We start from the raw sequence: 19,067 nt of genomic DNA on the forward strand, positions 1-19,067 counted from the left end.
TAAAAAGAGCAAGCTTGGCCTCTGAGTTTCTGGCTTCCTGTCTTGTAATGTGATCACTCTTGGGCTATGATGCCATCTGCCATGGTGTCCTCACAAGAGGCCAAACAGATGAGGCTGCCTGATCTTAGATTTGGCCTCCAAAACTGACCTAAAAAAACTTTTTTCTGTATAGAGAAAACTTTATAACTCAGCCTCAGAAATTTTGTTATAGCAAAAAAAATGGTCTAAATCTATAATCCATTTCAGAGAGTGGTCTATCTACTCTAAGTCCTAACACAGTGCTGCCTAAACTTGCCTGTATTTTCTAAACAGGTTAAAGGTATATTAATAATAATGTTATTTTAGAAAATAAGCCTGAACATTCAAGACAAAATTTTAAAAGACAATATTTTGCAAATAGCAGGCATTCAGTATTTTTAAAGTGTAAATATCGGAGCTGTACTATATGCAGACAGTGGACACTGGATATGGAAGTAGAGACATACTTTCTGTCTGCTAGACTGATTACAAGATAAAGTTTGTACTCTCAAGGATCGTAGGGTTGAACTTTGATATTTGTTGAATAAATGCATTAATGGCACATGGAAAAAAGCCATCATTGTACCAAATCTTAAATTTGCAGTCTATAATAAATTTATACATGAAGCAGTCCCTCAAATAATTATAATAAACTAAAAACTGAAAAATGTTCAATGTACAAAAGAATTGTCATGTGTACTAAGAGAAAACGTCAGAGCCAGTTTCCTGGATTCAAATCTACTGTGGCAACACCAGCATCCCATTTTGGAGTGTCAGTCTCTGTCCCACATGCTCCACTTCTGATCCAGGTCCTTGCCAAAGCACCTGGGAAAGCAGTGGGAGATGGCCCAAATGCTTGGGCCCCTGCCAGTGGAAGACCTGGATGGAGTTCCAGGCTCCTGGCTTTGAACTTGCCCAAGCCCAAGCCACCTCGGCCATTTATGAGATAAACAAGCAGATGGAAGATCTCTCTCTGTCTCTTTTTGTTACTCTGCCTCTACTGCATTATTTGATAAATGAGTGACCCTGATATCATTACTTCATCTCAGGGTACCAGTTTCCTCATCTATAAAATAAGGGTAACAGTAGTACCTGTCATCCATGTTTGCTTTCAGAATTAAATGAGTTAGAACAGTGTCAGACATATAGTGAGCACTATACTGTGTTCTTCTTGTTATTATCATTGTTAAATATTCAGTAGCTGAAAGATTTAATGATGTTAAATGTCTATAGATCTTAAAATTTAACTTCATGGTGAATTCTCAATTGGACATTATCTCTTCTACAAATATGATTTCATACACATGGGCTAAAATATAGACCTTTTCTTTTAGAAAAAAATCTAAAATTCTTTTAGAATCAAAAGAATAAGAGCTATTGCTAAATGAAGAACAAAAATTTTATCCTTGTTGTTCAGTCACAATGAAGATATTAGTAGCCTACATAAGTTAGGCAACATGGAAATGTTCTATCCTAATTCTAAATTTTTCTCATTTTTATCAATACCAGTAAACTGATCAAATTCAAGAGGTTTTCAATACTTTATAGGTTACTGACAAATGCATTTTCTTCTCTTACATGTATCATATTCTGATAAGAAAGCTACTTCTTCGGCTTAAATTAGGAACTCTAAAGACCTACTTCTATTTTAGAGCACTTTATTTTTCTAGAATGACTAAAAGAGTAAAATATATTTTAAAAGTTTCCAATTTTATTTTTTATTTTTATTTTTTTAAAGATTTTATTTATTTATTTGAAAGGCAGAGTTAGAGAGGCAGAGTATATATTCCATGCACTGGTTCACTCCCAAGATGGCCACAACTGCCAGGGCTGGGTGAGGTCAAAGCCAGCCAGGAGGCAGGAGCTTCTTTCAGGTCTCCCATATGGATGACAGGAGCCAGGGACTTGGGCCACCCTTTGCTGCTTTCCTAGGCATATGAGCAAGGAGCTGAATCGCCATGAAGCAGCTGGGACTTGAACTGATGCCCATATGAGATGCCAGTGCTGCAGGAGGCAACAGTTTCATCTGCTGCATCACAGCACCAGCCCCAAAAGTTTGTAATTTTAAATACATATTTTACCAAAAGTAAAATATGTAAGCTCATTTATTTACCAATCCTTGGCTGTAACATTCTGTAGGTTCAATATCTGCTTTGTTCTAGGATTTTTGCAGTTTCTAAAAAAGTTAGTCTTGAGAATATTAAAATGACTAACTACCCTTAAGAATTTTTTTTAATAACTGTGTTTTTGACCAATACTAGTGCCACTAAGAACTTACCAGGATTCAGAAACTCCATGTCACTGGTAGAAGCACAGTCCTCACTCACTTCATTAAATGCTACATAGTCATCATTCTGTAATAATATAAATATTTAGAATGATATTAAAAAAAACTTCTCATTTTACATGCTTATCTCCAGGCATAAAATAAATATTTAAATGTTTTAATCATGTTGTTTATGAAATAATACATAAATATTGTTATGTATAAGAAATAAGCTTTTCAATGTAGAAGCAGATAATAAGCTCCTTGAATCTACCAACTTCACTCTAATAAGGAAAGATAGACCAGAAATAGAAATTCAGAATAAGTGAAATAGATTTCTCAGACTTCATAAAACAATGGAAAATTTGTTGATTATTTTTAGAATTCATAATAAGATTAAAATAAATGAGTAAAAAAAGAAAGTAAGGGTTATAATTTTAATTGTTTTCCCTCCTACAACTTTTCAATTTCTTCACCTTGTGAAAACAGGCCATTTGTACTTTTAAAAGATATAAAATAGGGGCAGGTGTTTAGTCTAGCACTGAACACTAGGGAAGACATTTGTATCCATATCAGAGTACCTGGGTTTGATATTCAGCTCTGTTCCTGCCTCTAGCTTCTTGCTAATGCAGACCTTGGGAGGCAGCAGATGATGGCCTAAGTAATTAGGTTTCTGCCAGATACATGGGAGACCTGGAATGAATTCCCAGCTCCAAGCTTCATTCTATCAGGTACTGGCTCTTTAGGACATTTAGAGAGTGATCTAGCAGATGGAGTTAGTATTGGGGTGGGGTAGGGTGGGATGGTAGTGATGGCGGTGGTGGTGGTAAGGTTTGTGTGTATGTCTTTGCCTCTCAAATATATACTTTTTAAAAGATAAAAAATATTTAAGATTTTCATAAAGTCAAACATATTATTATTTCATTAAAGTACTTCCAAGAATTAACAGCTCTAAAAACTCAATAGCAATACATTAATATTCCTATATATAAGAGATAATCTTGGCCGGCGCCGTAGCTTAACAGGCTAATCCTCTGCCTTGCGGCGCCGGCACACCAGGTTCTAGTCCCAGTTGGGGTGCCGGATTCTATCCCGGTTGCCCCTCTTCCAGGCCAGCTCTCTGCTGTGGCCCGGGAAGGCAGTGGAGGATGGCCCAAGTCCTTGGGCCCTGCACCCACATGGGAGACCAGGAAAAGAACTTGGCTCCTGGCTTCGGATCAGCATGATGCGCCGGCCACAGCGGCCATTGGAGGGTGAACCAACGGCAAAAGGAAGACCTTTCTCTCTGTCTCCCTCTCTCACTATCCACTCTGCCTGTCAAAAAAAAAAGAAAGAAAGAAATAATCTTTTAAATGTGGGAGCAGATAGTAAGTTGCTTGAATCTACCAACCTTACTCTCTAAGGAAAGATAGGCAATACCTTTTCATACTATCTTATCTGATGAAGAGAAAAATAAGTCACAACAATATAGTCTAAACTTCCACAGGATCTCATTCTAATAAAGTATTTTCTTATTACCTAAATAGTCTCATAGTTGGCATTTCCAAAAGAATACACACATAATTAAAGGAAATACTTTATTGTGTGTGAGATATTCTATAAATGTAAAGGAAAGAAAATACCTTTTTTGATAAGAGCATTTCTGTTTCAAGAAGAGTAACACGACTCAGAAGATTAGTCCAGGTTTTTTCATTTACCATTACTTTTCCTTTCATTTTTTCTTCCAAACTGTCTAACCTTTTCTCTAAGAGAGTAAGTTTCGTAAGTTTTTCTTGGCATTCAGCAAGCATAGTCCGTAGTGCAATAATGTCGGGATTAACATTTATATCCTATAATTATTAGAGAGATTAAAAATAACGTTACATAAACTGAAATTCCCTTAAAACTAATGTGTTCTTGCTTAAACTGTGTTATTTCTAACCAGGAGAGGCTGTACAGCATTAGTCAAGAGTGCTATCTGTGAATAGGCTCCACATCTCTATTTCCTCATCAAAACAAAACCACGACAAGTGATAACAGAAGCACTTATTTCATACGGTTTTATAAGGGGTAATTTATATAATACTTTTAAATAGCACTAGGTAATACAATAAAACTGTCACTAACTAGCTTCTTGTAGTAACAGCACAAAGCTAAGACCAAAATGATACTTAGTACATGGAGATTGTTCAGTGTGCCTTTTAACAGCAAATAAGACCAGTAGCTACCTGGGATTTTTATAAATGCCAATTGTACACTGGTATGCATAGGAGTCATAAGACAGAGAGGATAGGAAAAGAAGGTTTAGCAGAAACAATGGTAATGGCATACAAGTATTACAGGGTCTCTGGTAATAAAGAATAGGAGAAGTAGTATTCTAAAACATAGGAAAGGACAACAAGGACTCAGAAAAGAACATGAAAAGCTATGAAGTACCAATTCTTTTCACTGTCAATACAAGAAATAGATAGGGGAGAACCTTCACTGTGCAAAGCAGCAAAGCTATAGAGTACTACATTTTAAATTTCTTAACTTATCCCAGTGCCCTAAACAGAAGCAGTAAATAGTATCTGTTGAATTATATTCAGTAAGACTCACTGATTCTTTAGTAATGGTAATTTAGGTAATATGTCATGGTTAAAAACTCAAAAGGCTAAAAATATTCCAAAGTCTCTAGGATAAAATAAATAATCATGTATATCAAATACTAGCATCTGTTTAAGAAGTCCAAAATTCTTACCTGTTGCTCAGGCTTGATTTCAGGGATCTTTACTTCAGGAATACTTATTTCAGTAGTCTTTAAGTCACTCAAATCGAATGCTTCATTAACATCTGTTACTGTAGTTGTTGTATCTTCAGGAATTTGAACATTATCTTCATCATACAGATGACGGATCACCACAGCTTTCTTCTGCATAAAAATACATACAGAATGCTTCCATGTTTTATTTCCACAATTATTTTAAACATACAACATAATTTTGCAAAGGAGTACTCCAAACTTCCTTTAAAGACATAATTCACATATAATGTACATATCAAAATGTTATAAACTATTTTTTAAAAGATTTAGTTTATTTATTTGAAAAGCAGCGTTACAGAGAGAGAGGGAGAGAAAGAGAGATCTTCATCCACTGATTCACTTTCCAAATGGCTGCAACAACTGGGACCGGGCCAGGCTAAAGCCAGGAGCCAGGTGCATGCTTTATCCTTGTCTCCCACGTGGATGCAGGTACCCAAGGACTTGGGCCATCTTCTGCTGCTTTTCCCAGGCACATTAGCAGGGAGCTGGATTGGAAGTGGAGCAGCCAAGACTCAAACCGGCGCCCACATGGGATTCCAGCGTTGCAGGCATCAGTTTAACCCACTATGCTGACCCCACTATTAACAGTAAAACCCTTACGCATGATAACAAACTTGTGATTTTTACCTTTGAAAACATTGTGATATTTTAGAAAAATACTGTCATGTTTGTTTAATGATGTCTGAGACTTGTTTCAAAATATTCAGTTAGTGGGGGGATGAATGTTGGGGAAAATGGTTGCAATGAAGATGAAACCAGATTAGCAGAGCTGATAAATTGTTGAATATGAATGTCACTTTTTTTAAATGATTGAAATATTCCATAATCAAAGGTTATTTTTAAAAAGGTTGGGACATAATTCACATACAAATCATCAAGAACTATCTCTATGAGTAGCACTCATGACAATTTTTTTTTTTTATTGAACAACATATTAGACCTTCAAGTAACAATCTAAATAAAGACAAAAGGAAAGTCATTGCAAAAAAGAACTGATCAAACTATGCAGTTAAACAGGACTTTTCTACAAACAGCATGTACATGCACTTTATAGACTTAACCAGTTGCAGGTATTTGATTTAGTGGTTAAGATGCTGGCATGCCTGAGTTCAAGTTCATATCTACTTTTAATTCCATCTCCCTGTTAATGTACACCCTAGGGCAGCAGCTGAGGGCTCATCTGAATTGCATTCAAAGTCCCCACTTCAGGACTTTAGCCTGACCCAGCCTTGGCTGCTGCAGTCATTTAGGAACCAGACCAGCAGATAAGAACTCTTGATCTCTGTATCTGTATCTCCTCTTCAAATAAAACTAACTTAATAAATAAGCAGTTTGGGTCAAACCTTAACAAAACCAGGGGCAGCAGGTTAAGCCACCACTTGTGATGACAGCAACCCACATGGGCACCATTGGAGTTGTGGCTGCTCCACTTCTGATCCTGCTCCCTGCTAATGTGCCTGGGAAAGCAGCTGAAGATGTCACAAGTATTGGGCCCTGCTACCCACGCAGGTCGAGACCCAGAAGAAACTCCTGGCTTCCAGCTTCAGCACAGCCAGGCCACACCATTTGCAGCCGGACCAGGTCGTTGCAGCCATTTGAGGGAGTGAACCAGAGGATAGAAGAGCTCTCTGTCTCCACCTCTGTCTCTCTCTGTAATGCTGCCTTTCAAAACAAATAAATCTAAAAAAAAAGAAACAGTAACATGTGACACAGAAATTATGAACAGCATTGTACATGAGGTACTAGGAAAGGAAACAATTTGTTTTAGTATTGACTCAACTCTCATTTATGAACAAAGGTGAAATAAAAACCTTCCATAAGAAACAGAAATTGAAAGAATTTGTATGTACCTGCACAGCCCTATAAAAGATGTTCAACAATGTGCTACACACAGAAACACAGGAACATCACTATGAAAGAAGGTGAAGACAGAAAAACGCCCAGTAAAAGCACAAAGGAAACTCAAAATAAAAAATGGGACTATTAACAGAAATATGGCAGGGCAAAGTCATCACTTAATAATAGTCACCTTGAATATAAATGTCCTGAACACTCCAGGTGAAAAACATAGACTGGCTGAATGGATTAAAAAAGAAAACCCAACTATTTATTGTCTACAAGAAACACATCTCATCAAGAAAGATGCACACAGACTGGAAGTGAAAGGATGGAAAAAGATAATCCATGCCAACAGAAAACAAAAAAGAGCTGGTGTGGCCATCCTAATATCAGACAAAATATACTTTAACACAAAAACTATTAAAAAGACAAAGAAGGCCACTACATAATGATTAAGGGATCAATTCAACAGGAAGATGTGATTATTATAAATGTATATGCACCTCATTACAGAGCACCTGGCTATTGAAAAGAAATATTCAGTGATCTAAAGGGAGACATACATTAAAATACAATAGTAATGGAGGATTTCAACACCCCACTTTCAGCAATGGATAGATCAACCAGACAGAATATCAGCAAGGAGACAAAAAACTTAATTGACACTACAGACCAAATAGACCTAACAGGTAACTACAGAGCTTTCCACCCTACACATTCTTCTCAACAGTGCACAGAACTTTCTATAGGATTGACCACAAGCTATCATACCAACATATTAAAACTTATGGGATACAGCAAAAGCAGTATTTAAGAGAAAAGTTTATAGCAATTGGTGCCTACATCAAGAAATTGGAAAGGCACCAAATAAGTTATCAATGCATCTCAAGGACCTGAAAAAGATACAACAGAAAAAGAGAACAGCAGATCAATCTCTCTGATGAATATAGACACAAAAATCCTCAACAAAATACTAGAAAATTTAATCCAAGAATACATCAGAAAGATTATCCACTGGGACCAAGTGGGATTTATTCCTGGTATGCAGGGATGGTTCAATATTCACAAATCAATCAATGTGATACATCACATTAACAAACTGAAGAACAAAAACCATATGATTATCTCAATAGATACAGAGAAATATTTGATAAAATACAATACCCTTTCATGATGAAAACTCTAAGCAAACAGGGTATAGGAGGAACATTGCTCAACACAATTAAGGGAATTTATGACAAACCCATGGCCACTTATTGAATGGGAAAAAGTTGGAAGTATTCCCACTGAATCCACAACCAGGCAAGGGTGTTCACTCTTACCACTGCGATTCAATATAGTCCTGGAAGTTCTAGCCAGAGCCATTAGCAATAAAAACAAATCAAAGGGGTACAAATCAGGAAGGAAGAAGTCAAACTACCCCTATTTGCAGATGGCATGATTTTATACTTAGGGGATCCAAAAGACTCGACACTAACAGACAATTGGAACTCACAGAAGAGTTTGGTAAAGTATCAGGATATAAAATCAACACATAAAAATCAACAGCCTGTGTGTATACAGACAATGCCACAGCTGAGAAAGAACTTCTAAGATTAATCACATTTACAAGAGCTACCAAAAAAAAATGCCTTGGAATAAGTTTAACCAAGAATATCAAAGATCTCTACAATGAACATTACAAAACATTAAAGAAATAAATAGAATAAGATCCAAAAAAATGGAAAAATCTTCCATGTTCATGCATTGGAAGAATCAATATTATCAAAATGTCCACACTACTGAAAGCAATTTAAAGATTCAATACAATACCAATCAAAATGCCAAATATATTCTTCTCAGATAAGGAAAAAATGATGTTGAAATTCACATGGAAAAACAGGAGACCCCAAATAGCTAAAGCAATCTTATAAAACAAAAACAAAGCCAGAGACATCTTAATACCAGATTTCAAAACAAACTACAAGGCAATTATAATCAAAACAGCCAGTTACTGGTACAAAAACAGATGGATAGACAAATGGAATGGAATAGAAACGCCAGAAATCAATCTAAGCATCAAAAACAAACTTATCTTTGATGAAGGACCTAAAATCAACCCTTATAGCAGAACAGTCTCTTCAACAAATGGTGCCGGGAAAATGATTTCCACATGTAGAAGTATGAAGCAAGACCCCTACCTTTCACAAAAATCCACTCAAAATGCATTAAAGACCTAAATCTGTGACTTGACACCATCAAATTATTAGAGAACATTGGGTAAACCCTACAAGTCTCTGGTATAGGCAAAGAGTTCCTGGAAAAGACCCCACAGACACAGGCACTCTAAGCCAAAATTAACATATGGGATTACATTAAATTGAGAAGCTTCTGTACTGCAAAAGAAACAATCAGCAAGGTAAAAAGAACCGACAGAATGGGAGAAAATATCTTCAAAGGATACAACTGATAAAGGATTAATAAACAGAATATATAAAGGGATCAAAAAACTCAACAACAACAAAATAATCAACCAAGTGAAGAAATGGGCAAAGGACTTAGACATTTTTCAAAAGAGGAAATCCAAATGGCCAACAGACACATGAAAAAATGCTCAGAATCACTAGCTGTCAGGGAAATGCAAATTAAAACCACAATGAGGTTTCACCTCACCCCAGTTAGAATGGCTTTCATACAGAAATCCACAAATAAAAAATGCTGGCGAGGATTTGGGGTAAAAGGTACCCTAATCCACTTTTGATGGTAATGTAAACTGGTAAAGCCACTATGGAAGACAGTGTGGAAATACCTCAGAAATCTGAAGACAGACCTACCATATGAGCCAGCCATCCCACTCCTGGGAATTTACCCAAGGGAAATGAAATCAGCATAAGAAAGAGTTATCTGTACCTCCATGTTTATTGCAGCTCAATACACAATAGCTAAGAAATAGATTCAACCCAAATGCCCGTCAACTGAAGACTAAAGAAATTATGGGATATGTACACCAAGGAATACTACACAGCAATTAAAAAAAAAATCTAGTCATTTGCAACAACATGGATGAATCTGGAAAACATCATGCTTAGTGAAATAAGCCAGTTCCAAAGGGACAAATATCGTATGTTCTCCATGACCTGTGATAACTAATAGAGCACCTAGAAGGCAATCTGTAGAACTTAAATTGACACTTTGAACAGCCCTTGCCTTCTCTGTTGAGGAACAGTCTTTTTTTTTTCCCATTCTATTCATTGATCCTTTTACTTAACATAGAGTTAGTCATATGTGTATAAGGTTAATTGGAAATAGGGTTTAGTCAAAAATAAGAGTGAAAATAAAGAGGGAGGGGGAAGAAGGGTAGGAGTATGGGTGGGAGGGTGGGGATGGTAGGAAGAATCACATGTTCCTAAAGTTGCAATTAGGAGGTGTATGAAGTTTCTAACTGTAAAGCTGTTTCATTCTGTAAACATTCCAATGGACTTACTTCTTTTTTTTTAAATTTTATTTAATGAATATAAATTTCCAAAGTACAGCTTATGGATTACAATGGCTTCTCCCCTCCCATAACATCCCTCCCACCCGCAACCCTCCCCTTTCCCGCTCCCTCTCCCCTTCCAATCACATCAAGATTCATTTTCAATTCTCTTTATATACAGATCAGTTTAGTATATATTAAGTAAAGATTTCAACAGTTTGCCCCCATATAGCAACACAAAGTGAAAAAAAAATACTGTTGAAGTACTAGTTATAGCATTAAATAACAGTGTACAGCACATTAAAGACAGAGATCCTACATAATATTTTTTAAAATTAATTAATTTTCTATGCCATTTCCAATTTAACATCAGGTTTCTTTTTTTTTTTTCATTTCCAATTATCTTTATATACAGAAGATCGATTCAGTATATAATTAGTAAAGATCTCATCAGTTTGTACCCACGCAGAAACACAAAGTGTAAAAATACTGTTTCAGTACTAGTTATAGCATTACTGCACATTAGACAACACATTAAGGACAGATCCCACATGGGATGTAAGTACACAGTGACTCTTGTTGCTGACTTAACAATTTGACACTCCTGTTCATGGCGTCAGTAATCTAAGGGCACAGTTTAAAAACTTGACATGAGACCCCAAATCCCCTTACGCTAGATGATAAAAATAGCATTTTTGAGTGTTAAAGTGATCATATAAATAGGAATAAGTACCTGGTAATAATAATAGACAGAATTAAAAAGGAGTGACTGTTCCAACATGGGAAGCAGTCCATAGAGCAGACTAACAGAATGACAACTGCTTTAAGTAGCATTCTGACCTCAGCATCAGCCCTTAAGGCATTCTGTTCTGGCTGAAAAGCCCATGAGAGCATTTCATGCATGAAAATCCAAGACACTGTGGCAAAAAATGTCCTATATGAGGATCTCCATGAATGAGACCACAGTGGAAAGAAGTGGTTGTCAAACAAGGATATACTTTTTTCTGAAGGGAGGAGAGAACTTCCACTTTACTAATGGCATTGTCTAAATACTGACAGAGTTTGTGAACTCAAAAGACATTCATAGCCTAGCCAGCTCATTTAAGATTCATAAGTGATCACTGACATCATACACAATAAGTTAATTATTAACTTAACAATAGGAATCACTGTGCACTAACTTCCCATGTAGGACCTCTGTCTTCAAAGAGTTGTATTATGAGAATTAACAGAAAAGCTTATTCTCTAAGATTTATTTAATTTTAGTGTATTAAGTGGAAGACATTCTTATGTTTCTTAAGTTTTAGTTATGCCTAAAGATCCACTCCATTGTTTGTTTTCTTGAGTGCCTCCTTAATTAATGATAAAACTTGCTCTCAAGGATTTATTTTATTTAATGTATTAAATGGAGAATATTCATACATCCCATAAGTTATAGTTATGTCTAAATACTCGCAAAAGATGTATCATTCTTAGGTGCTTCATTAAAGTTAATTAAGTTTCTCAAAAAAAAAAAAAAAAAAAAAGAAGTGAAATTAACTTCGAGATGTACTATCTATGAACAGCCCTTGTCTCGACTTCTGAGGGATCGTTTTTGTTTCTTTTTTCATGCAAATTGTTGTACTTTACTTAGTATAGAGTTGGTCTTCTGTATATAAAGTTAATTGAAAATGGATACCAGTGGAAAATGGGACTGGGAATGGGAGAGAAAGGGACAAGAGGGGTGGAAGTGCAGGTAGGAGGGTGGGTGTGGTGGGAAGAATCACAATATTCCTAAAGTTGTACTTATGAAATACATGAAGTTTGTGTTCCTTAAATAAAAAGTTTCTTTGAGGAAAAAATAAATTAATTAAAAAAAAAAAAAAGCAGAGCAGCTCGGACTCAAATAGACACCCATATGGAATGCCAGCATGGTAGGTGGCAGCTTTACCTGCTATGTCACAGTGCTGGCCCAATAGTGCTGTAGTAAAACCTTGATTTTCAGGGCCAGTATTGCAGCATGGTATAGTGGGTTAAGCAAACGCCTGCGATGCCAGCATCCTATGTAGGTGCTGGTTGGAGACCTGGCTGCTCCACTTCCAATCCAGCTCCCTGCTAATGCACCTGGGAAAGCAATAGAAGATGATCCAAGTGCTTGGTCCCCTGCACCCACAGGGGAGACCCAGATGAAGTTCCTGGCCCCTAGCTTCAGTCTAGCCCAGCCCTGGCCATTGGAGCCATTTGGTGGTGAACCAGCAAATGGAAGACCTCTCATTCTATCTCTCCTTCTCTCTCTCTGTAACTCTGCTTTTCAAATAAATAAATAAAAGCAAGCTTTAAAAAGCTTTCATTTTAATTCAATCAGTGTCCATCTTGCTTACCACATTTCATAATAACCACCTAAAGATTTCCATCCTCGGGCTGGCACCGTGGCTCAACAGGCCAATCCTCCGCCTTGCGGCGCCGGCACACCGGGTTCTAGTCCCGGTCGGGGCACCGATCCTGTCCTGGTTGCCCCTCTTCCAGGCCAGCTCTCTGCTGTGGCCAGGGAGTGCAATGGAGGATGGCCCAAGTGCTTGGGCCCTGCACCCCATGGGAGACCAGGAGAAGCACCTGGCTCCTGCCATCGGAACAGCGCGGTGCGCCGGCCGCAGCGCGCTACCGCAGCGGCCATTGGAGGGTGAACCACTGGCAAAAGGAAGACCTTTCTCTCTGTCTCTCTCTCACTGTCCACTCTGCCTGTCAAAAAAAAAAAAAAGATTTCCATCCTCCTGGTATGAATCTTTTTGTCTTCCCTCTTAGTTTCACCTTTAACAGTGTTTTCTTTATTTTTCTTATTTCTTCATAATCATCTAAAAATTCCAACCTTCCTGGGATGAGTTCTTTGACTCTTCCTTTTGCTTTTCTCTATTTTCTTAATTAACATAATTATTTTATTTGCATTTGTAAAATCCATAATGACAGGCCAGTGTTGTGGCATAGTAGGTAGGGTCACTGCCTGCAGTGCTGGCATCCCACACAGGTGCCAGTTTGAGTCTCAGATGTTCCACTTCCAATCTGGCTCTCTGTTATGGCCTGGGAAAGCAGTAGAAGATGGCCCAAGAGCTTGGGCCCCTACACCTGCGTGGGAGTCCCAGAAGAAGCTCCTGGCTCCTGGTTCTTGGCTTCGGATTGGTCCAGTTCTGGCCATTGCAGCCATCTGGGGAGTGAACTGGTGGATGGAAGACCTCTCTCTCTCTCTGCTTCTGCCTCTCTGTAACTCTGCCTTTCAAATAAATAAATCTTTAAAAAAAAGAAATCCTAACATGCTAATGACTGACTAGAAAGTTTCAATATATTCTAGAGAAGTGATAATTATATATTGGATTAACAACATAGATAACTTTTAAAAATTCATAAAACTGGGCCGGCACCGTGGCTCAACAGGCTAATCCTCCGCCTAGCAGCGCCGGCACACCAGGTTCTAGTCCCGGTCGGGGCGCTGGATTCTATCCCGGTTGCCCCTCTTCCAGGCCAGCTCTCTGCTATGGCCCCAGAAGGCAGTGGAGGATGGCCCAAGTGCTTGGGCCCTGCACCCGCATGGGAGACCAGGAGAAGCACCTGGCTCCTTGCTTCAGATCAGCGTGATGCGCCGGCCGCAGAGGCCATTGGAGGGTGAACCAACTGCAAAAAGGAAGACCTTTCTCTCTCTCTCTCTCTCTTACTATCCACTCTGCCTGTCAAAAAAAAAAATACATAAAACACATTTTCTTTGTATTTTCATACCTTTCCTGCAGTCAGAAACCTGCCAGTAATGTCAACGCCAACAGGTTCTTCAGATGTTTTCTCAGTGCTTGAAGAAGGTTCTGACTTAATATAACCAATTTTCTTTCTTTGTTGTGATGGAGTCTTAAAAAACAAAGTTATTAGACATAATAACAAATTTTGTGTAAAAGTATTATATATATTTAAATTTGACTATCATTTAAATTCTTTTTTATGAAATATAACTGACAAGTAATAAAACTACTTATATTTTAAAAAACATATTTTTATTGATTTTTTATTCAAAGAGAGAGAAAGAGACAGCAACAGACTGACAGAGATCTCCCATGTGCTGGTTCACTACCCAAAAACCTGTTATAACCATGGTTGGGCAGACCAAAGCCAAGAGCTCAGAACTCAATCCAAGTCTCCCATGTAGGTTGCAAGGACCCAAGTACTTGAGCCATCACCTGCTGCTTCACAGAGTGTGCATTAGCAGGAAGCTGAAATCAGAAGCTGAGCCAAGACTTTACCCCAGGAATTGTGATATGGGATGCAGGAGTCCCCAGTGGCATCTTAACCACCATGCCAAATGTCCTCCAAACTATGTATCTTTTAAAAATTAAGAAATGGGGCTGGCGCTGTGGCATAGCGGGTAAGGCCACCACCTGCAGTGCCAGCAATTCATATGGGCATCAGTTCGAGTCCCGGCTGCTCCACTTCCAGTCCAGCTCTCTGCTATGGCCTGAGAAAGCAGTAGAAGATGGCCCAAGTCCTTGGGCCCCTGCCTGTGTGGGAGTCCAGTACGAAGCTCCTAGCTCCTAGCTCCTGGCTCCTGGATCCTGGCTTCAGATCAGCGCAGCTCCGGCCACTGCAGCCAACTGGGGAGTGAAGCAGCAGATGGAAGACCTCTCTCTCTCTGTCTCTCTCTCTTCCTTTGCTTCTCTGTAACTCTTTCAAATAAACAAATAAATCTTTTTAAAAAATTAAGAAATGATGAGAATGTATTATTTTGGGGTTAATACTGTGGTGTAGTGGCTAAAGCTGCTGCCTGCAATGCTGGTATCCCATAGAGGCTCCTGTTCAAGACTGGTGCTCTATTTCCAATCCAGCTCCCTGCTAATGCACCCGGGAAAGCAGTGGAAGATAGCCCAAGACCTTGGGCCCCTGCACCCACATGGGAGTCCCAGAAGAAGCTCCTGGCTCCTGGCTTTGGACTGGTATAGCTCCAGTCATTGCTGCCATTTGAGGAGTGAACCAGCAGATGAAAGATCTCATTCTCTTCTCTCTGCTTCTCCCTCTCTGTAACTCCACCTTTCAAATAAATAAATAAATAAATCATTTTGGAAAAATGCATTATGTTTGAACTGTTAGTTTAGGACTAGCACTTCCAAGTCATAGATATGTAAAAACAGATGACTAAAACACTAACAATTTTTATAAGGTTACCTAAATCTGAATAATGCAGTAATTGTACTATATAATAATTTTGTACCTAGGATATTAATTTTATATACTAATACAGTAGCCACTTAGCATAAGTTAGCATTCAAACGTATTCATCAGGGCCAGAGCTGTGGTACAGCAGGTTAAAGCCCTGGCCTGCAGTACCAGCATCCCATATTGGCACCAGTTTCAGTCCCGGCTGCTCTACTTCTGAGCTAGCTCTCTGCAATAGCCTAGGAAAGCAGTGGGGGACAGCCTAAGTCCTTGGGCATCTGTACCCATGTGGGAGACCTGGAAGAAACTCCTGGCTCCTGGCTTCCGAGCAGCTCAGCTCAGGCCGTTGTGACCATTTGGGCAGTGAACCAGCGAATGGAAGTAAACCAACGAATCTCTCTCTGGCTCTGCCTCTCTCTGTAACTCTGTCTTTCAAATAAATAAAATAAATCTTAAAAAAAAAAAAAGAAAGAAAAAAAAAACTATTTATAAAATTACCTTCTCCAGACCACTCAATTCCTTGTGCTTTTTCATAACAAAATTCAAAATATCACAAATAATTTGGATTTTCCATTCTGCAAATCCACATTGGGTAAATTGCTTTTTTGTCAGAATTGGTTTATAATTGAATTGATCACGAAGAAGCTGTAAACAGGAAAGAAACAGATGTAATAATTAGGAGCCTTTTGTTTCTAAAGTCCAAAGCAATAAATAGTCAACTGGTCAAGTGAGTAATGGCTACCTTTAAGAGGAGAGGAGTATCAAGTCATTAACTAAAGGTTACTAAGAGATTTATAATGCTGGTTTGAGACTTAACCAGATAGGAGAGGTATCCAGGTGGAAAACAGGTAGCTAAGGATGTTCCAGAGAAGAGATGGCTGTCCAGAGAGATGGAAACATAACAGTCAATCATCAAAAAATGAAAGATCCTCATAGTTACTATAAAAACTCATTTGCTCAATAGAATATGATACCACATGTCAGAAAATCATAATTTTGTTTATAATTATTCCATTACATAAGTTTTAGATGAGTCAGCAAGCTCTTTAGTCTCACGTTCTCATTTGTAAACAGAAATACTAGCTTCTACTAGTCTCAAAAATTTATTGTTTGGAAACCTAGGGTTTCTTAGTAGTGCCTGTTTGGCTCCCACAGAAGCCTTCTAGGACCAGAAATAAAGTACAGGAAGATTTACTAGATACTCTACATATAACAGCTCTCATTTCATCAAATGCATTTAGATTAGATAAGGAGTCTTTATCATTAAAAAAAAAAAAGAAAATAGTCCCCTGAATAATACCATATACAACACAAGTACCCTTCTGTCCCTACATTATGATCATTGCCATGAATCCCGTATTTTGTGATATAAAAATCCCTGTTTTCAAAAAAATTCAGTTTATATATACATGCATCTTAATGTGCCAAAACGTTGAAAATTTCTAAATTTTAAAATTAAAAAAAAAATTTATGCAAAAACTATAGTTCCTATGATTAACATAGATTTTTTAAAAAATGCAAATATGAAATTACATTCAGTATCTATAATACACAGGGCTTACAAGGGTAAATAAATGTTATGGTCTGAGACCTCAAAGAACACAGTATCTCAAGGTTTCTGTTCCTTCTTAAAATGTAGTTAACTCATAATTCAATGAACTACAATTTTCACTAAATATAACCACATTTCTTCCTAACTCATGCCACTATACATAATTTACTAAAATTTGATAGAAAAGGAACAAATGACAGCCAGTGACAAATGTTTACCAGTTGCTGTATTTTTAGAGTAAGAAACATTCACTGAGTAAAGTTGAACTGCATCTTGACTTCAGTAGGAACTACACTAAAATGAGATAAATGCACATGAAAATATTCTGTCAACTACATGCTGCATATACAGTCATGCACTGCATAATGCTATACGGGTTAAGACCATAAATATGATGGACCACATATATGAAGGTGGCCCTATAAGACAGTCATGAAGCAGAAAAGTCCTACTGTCTCGTATTTTTGCTGTACCTTTTCTATGCTTAAACACACAAATATATTGCTTTACAAGTGTCTACAGTACTCACTACAGTGCATACTATACAGGTTTGTAGCCTAGAAGCAATAGATTATACTATTCAGCCCAGGTGTGCAGTAGTTTACACCTTCTAGGTTTATAAAAGTGTACTACATCATGCTCAATGTGAAAATTGCCCAATGACACATTACTCAAAATTGTATCCCTATTGTTAAGCAATGCATGCCTGTATTTAAAGAGATATTACTAAAACACTGATTTTTAAAAATCACTCAATAACTTCTAAAATATTTATTGTGTCATAAACTCAAAATACCTTATAGACAGTATCTATAAAGCGCAAGTCATTCTTTGCTACGAGCTCAGTATTAGATTCCATCAGGAGTTCCGCTACATAAGGTGAATATGAGGTAAGGGAATAGCTGATGATAGGCAGAGATGCTGCTGTTTCTCCTTTTATCAAACTGTTAGGGGAAAAGAAGAAGACTTTGAATGAGTATAATTCCACAAAGTTGGAAAATCAAGGAAGTATGTCAGTAAATTTTTAAGTTAACATTACAGCCATAATAATTAGGTAATGCATGACCCTCTAGATTCCATCACCCACTCTAAGCCAGCCTAGCCAAATTATGAAACACTACTGCTTCTCTGTTCTTAAACTTATTATAGTTCTCTAATATCAGTAGTCTATTTACCAGAATACTTATTGATTACCTAAAATTTAATCTAACACAATTTACTCCATTTTCTCCTATTAATAGAATAAATGTTCTAACTTAAAGCACTCAAGTACACTTCATGGTTTTGCAAAAACTTGTTATAATATCTCATTTGCTTTCTAGCACAAACTTGCAAAGGTAAATATTACAAATTCAAGTTACACATGAAGACAGGCAGGCTGGAAAAAAGCATGTATCATCATGAGACTAAGCAATTTACCCCAAGTATCTTCCACCTACTGATCATTTAAAATTTGTACCTTCTTGGCTATACTAATTTCTCCCATTTAGAAAGATGTCTATTTATTTTTTGCTGAACCACTACTTATTCTTTATTAAGCATCTGTCAAATCTTAAGCCCTCTATTAGGCCCTCATGATGATTCTAATCCATATTTATCTCCCAGAGAATGACTCCCAGGAAACTCCATATCTGTCTTACAATGTTTTGTGTCTATTTATTTTCTCAGTGTGAAATACATTCACTAGTTGTCCCTCCTCAAAGCACAGGAGGCATTTCTGCAATTAGCCACTTATATTTGTTCAACTGAAGTAATACTGTACTTACATAAAACATACGTAAATACGCTTTCTATAAAACTCAAGACATGTACATAAATCCATCCTTCCCAAATTTTTAATAAGACAGACAAAAATGTATGATTACAACACTGTATTTTTTATGACAAATTTAAGTTGCTTCCTCTTTCCGTTTCTTTATAGGCACAGTATTTTGCCTAACGAGAAAACTGCCCTCGCAACCTCAGCTATTTGAAATATAGGCCCCAAATAGAA

The 19,067-nt window shown here is 37.4% G+C and overlaps 1 protein-coding gene across 9 annotated transcripts in view; it reads right to left on the reverse strand.

The window, feature by feature from the left end:
- The window catches only part of CEP44 (centrosomal protein 44), a 46,533-nt gene that overhangs the window by 21,169 nt on the left and 6,297 nt on the right, over positions 1-19,067 (reverse strand). For 5 of the 9 annotated variants that reach the window (XM_062212840.1, XM_062212837.1, XM_062212838.1 and 2 more), the window contains 6 exons: positions 17,871-18,018; positions 16,021-16,167; positions 14,104-14,226; positions 5,004-5,174; positions 3,907-4,113; positions 2,297-2,372 (listed from right to left, as the gene is read on the reverse strand). In XM_062212840.1, coding sequence (XP_062068824.1) covers positions 2,297-2,372; positions 3,907-4,113; positions 5,004-5,174; positions 14,104-14,226; positions 16,021-16,167; positions 17,871-18,018 — 872 coding nt within the window. The remainder of the gene's footprint in view (positions 1-2,296; positions 2,373-3,906; positions 4,114-5,003; positions 5,175-14,103; positions 14,227-16,020; positions 16,168-17,870; positions 18,019-19,067) is intronic. The other 4 variants (XR_009868182.1, XR_009868181.1, XM_062212843.1 and 1 more) reach the window with 2 other exon arrangements.

This window comes from Lepus europaeus, chromosome 16 (assembly GCF_033115175.1).
Source record: "Lepus europaeus isolate LE1 chromosome 16, mLepTim1.pri, whole genome shotgun sequence".
Classification (NCBI taxonomy): Eukaryota; Metazoa; Chordata; class Mammalia; order Lagomorpha; family Leporidae; genus Lepus; species Lepus europaeus.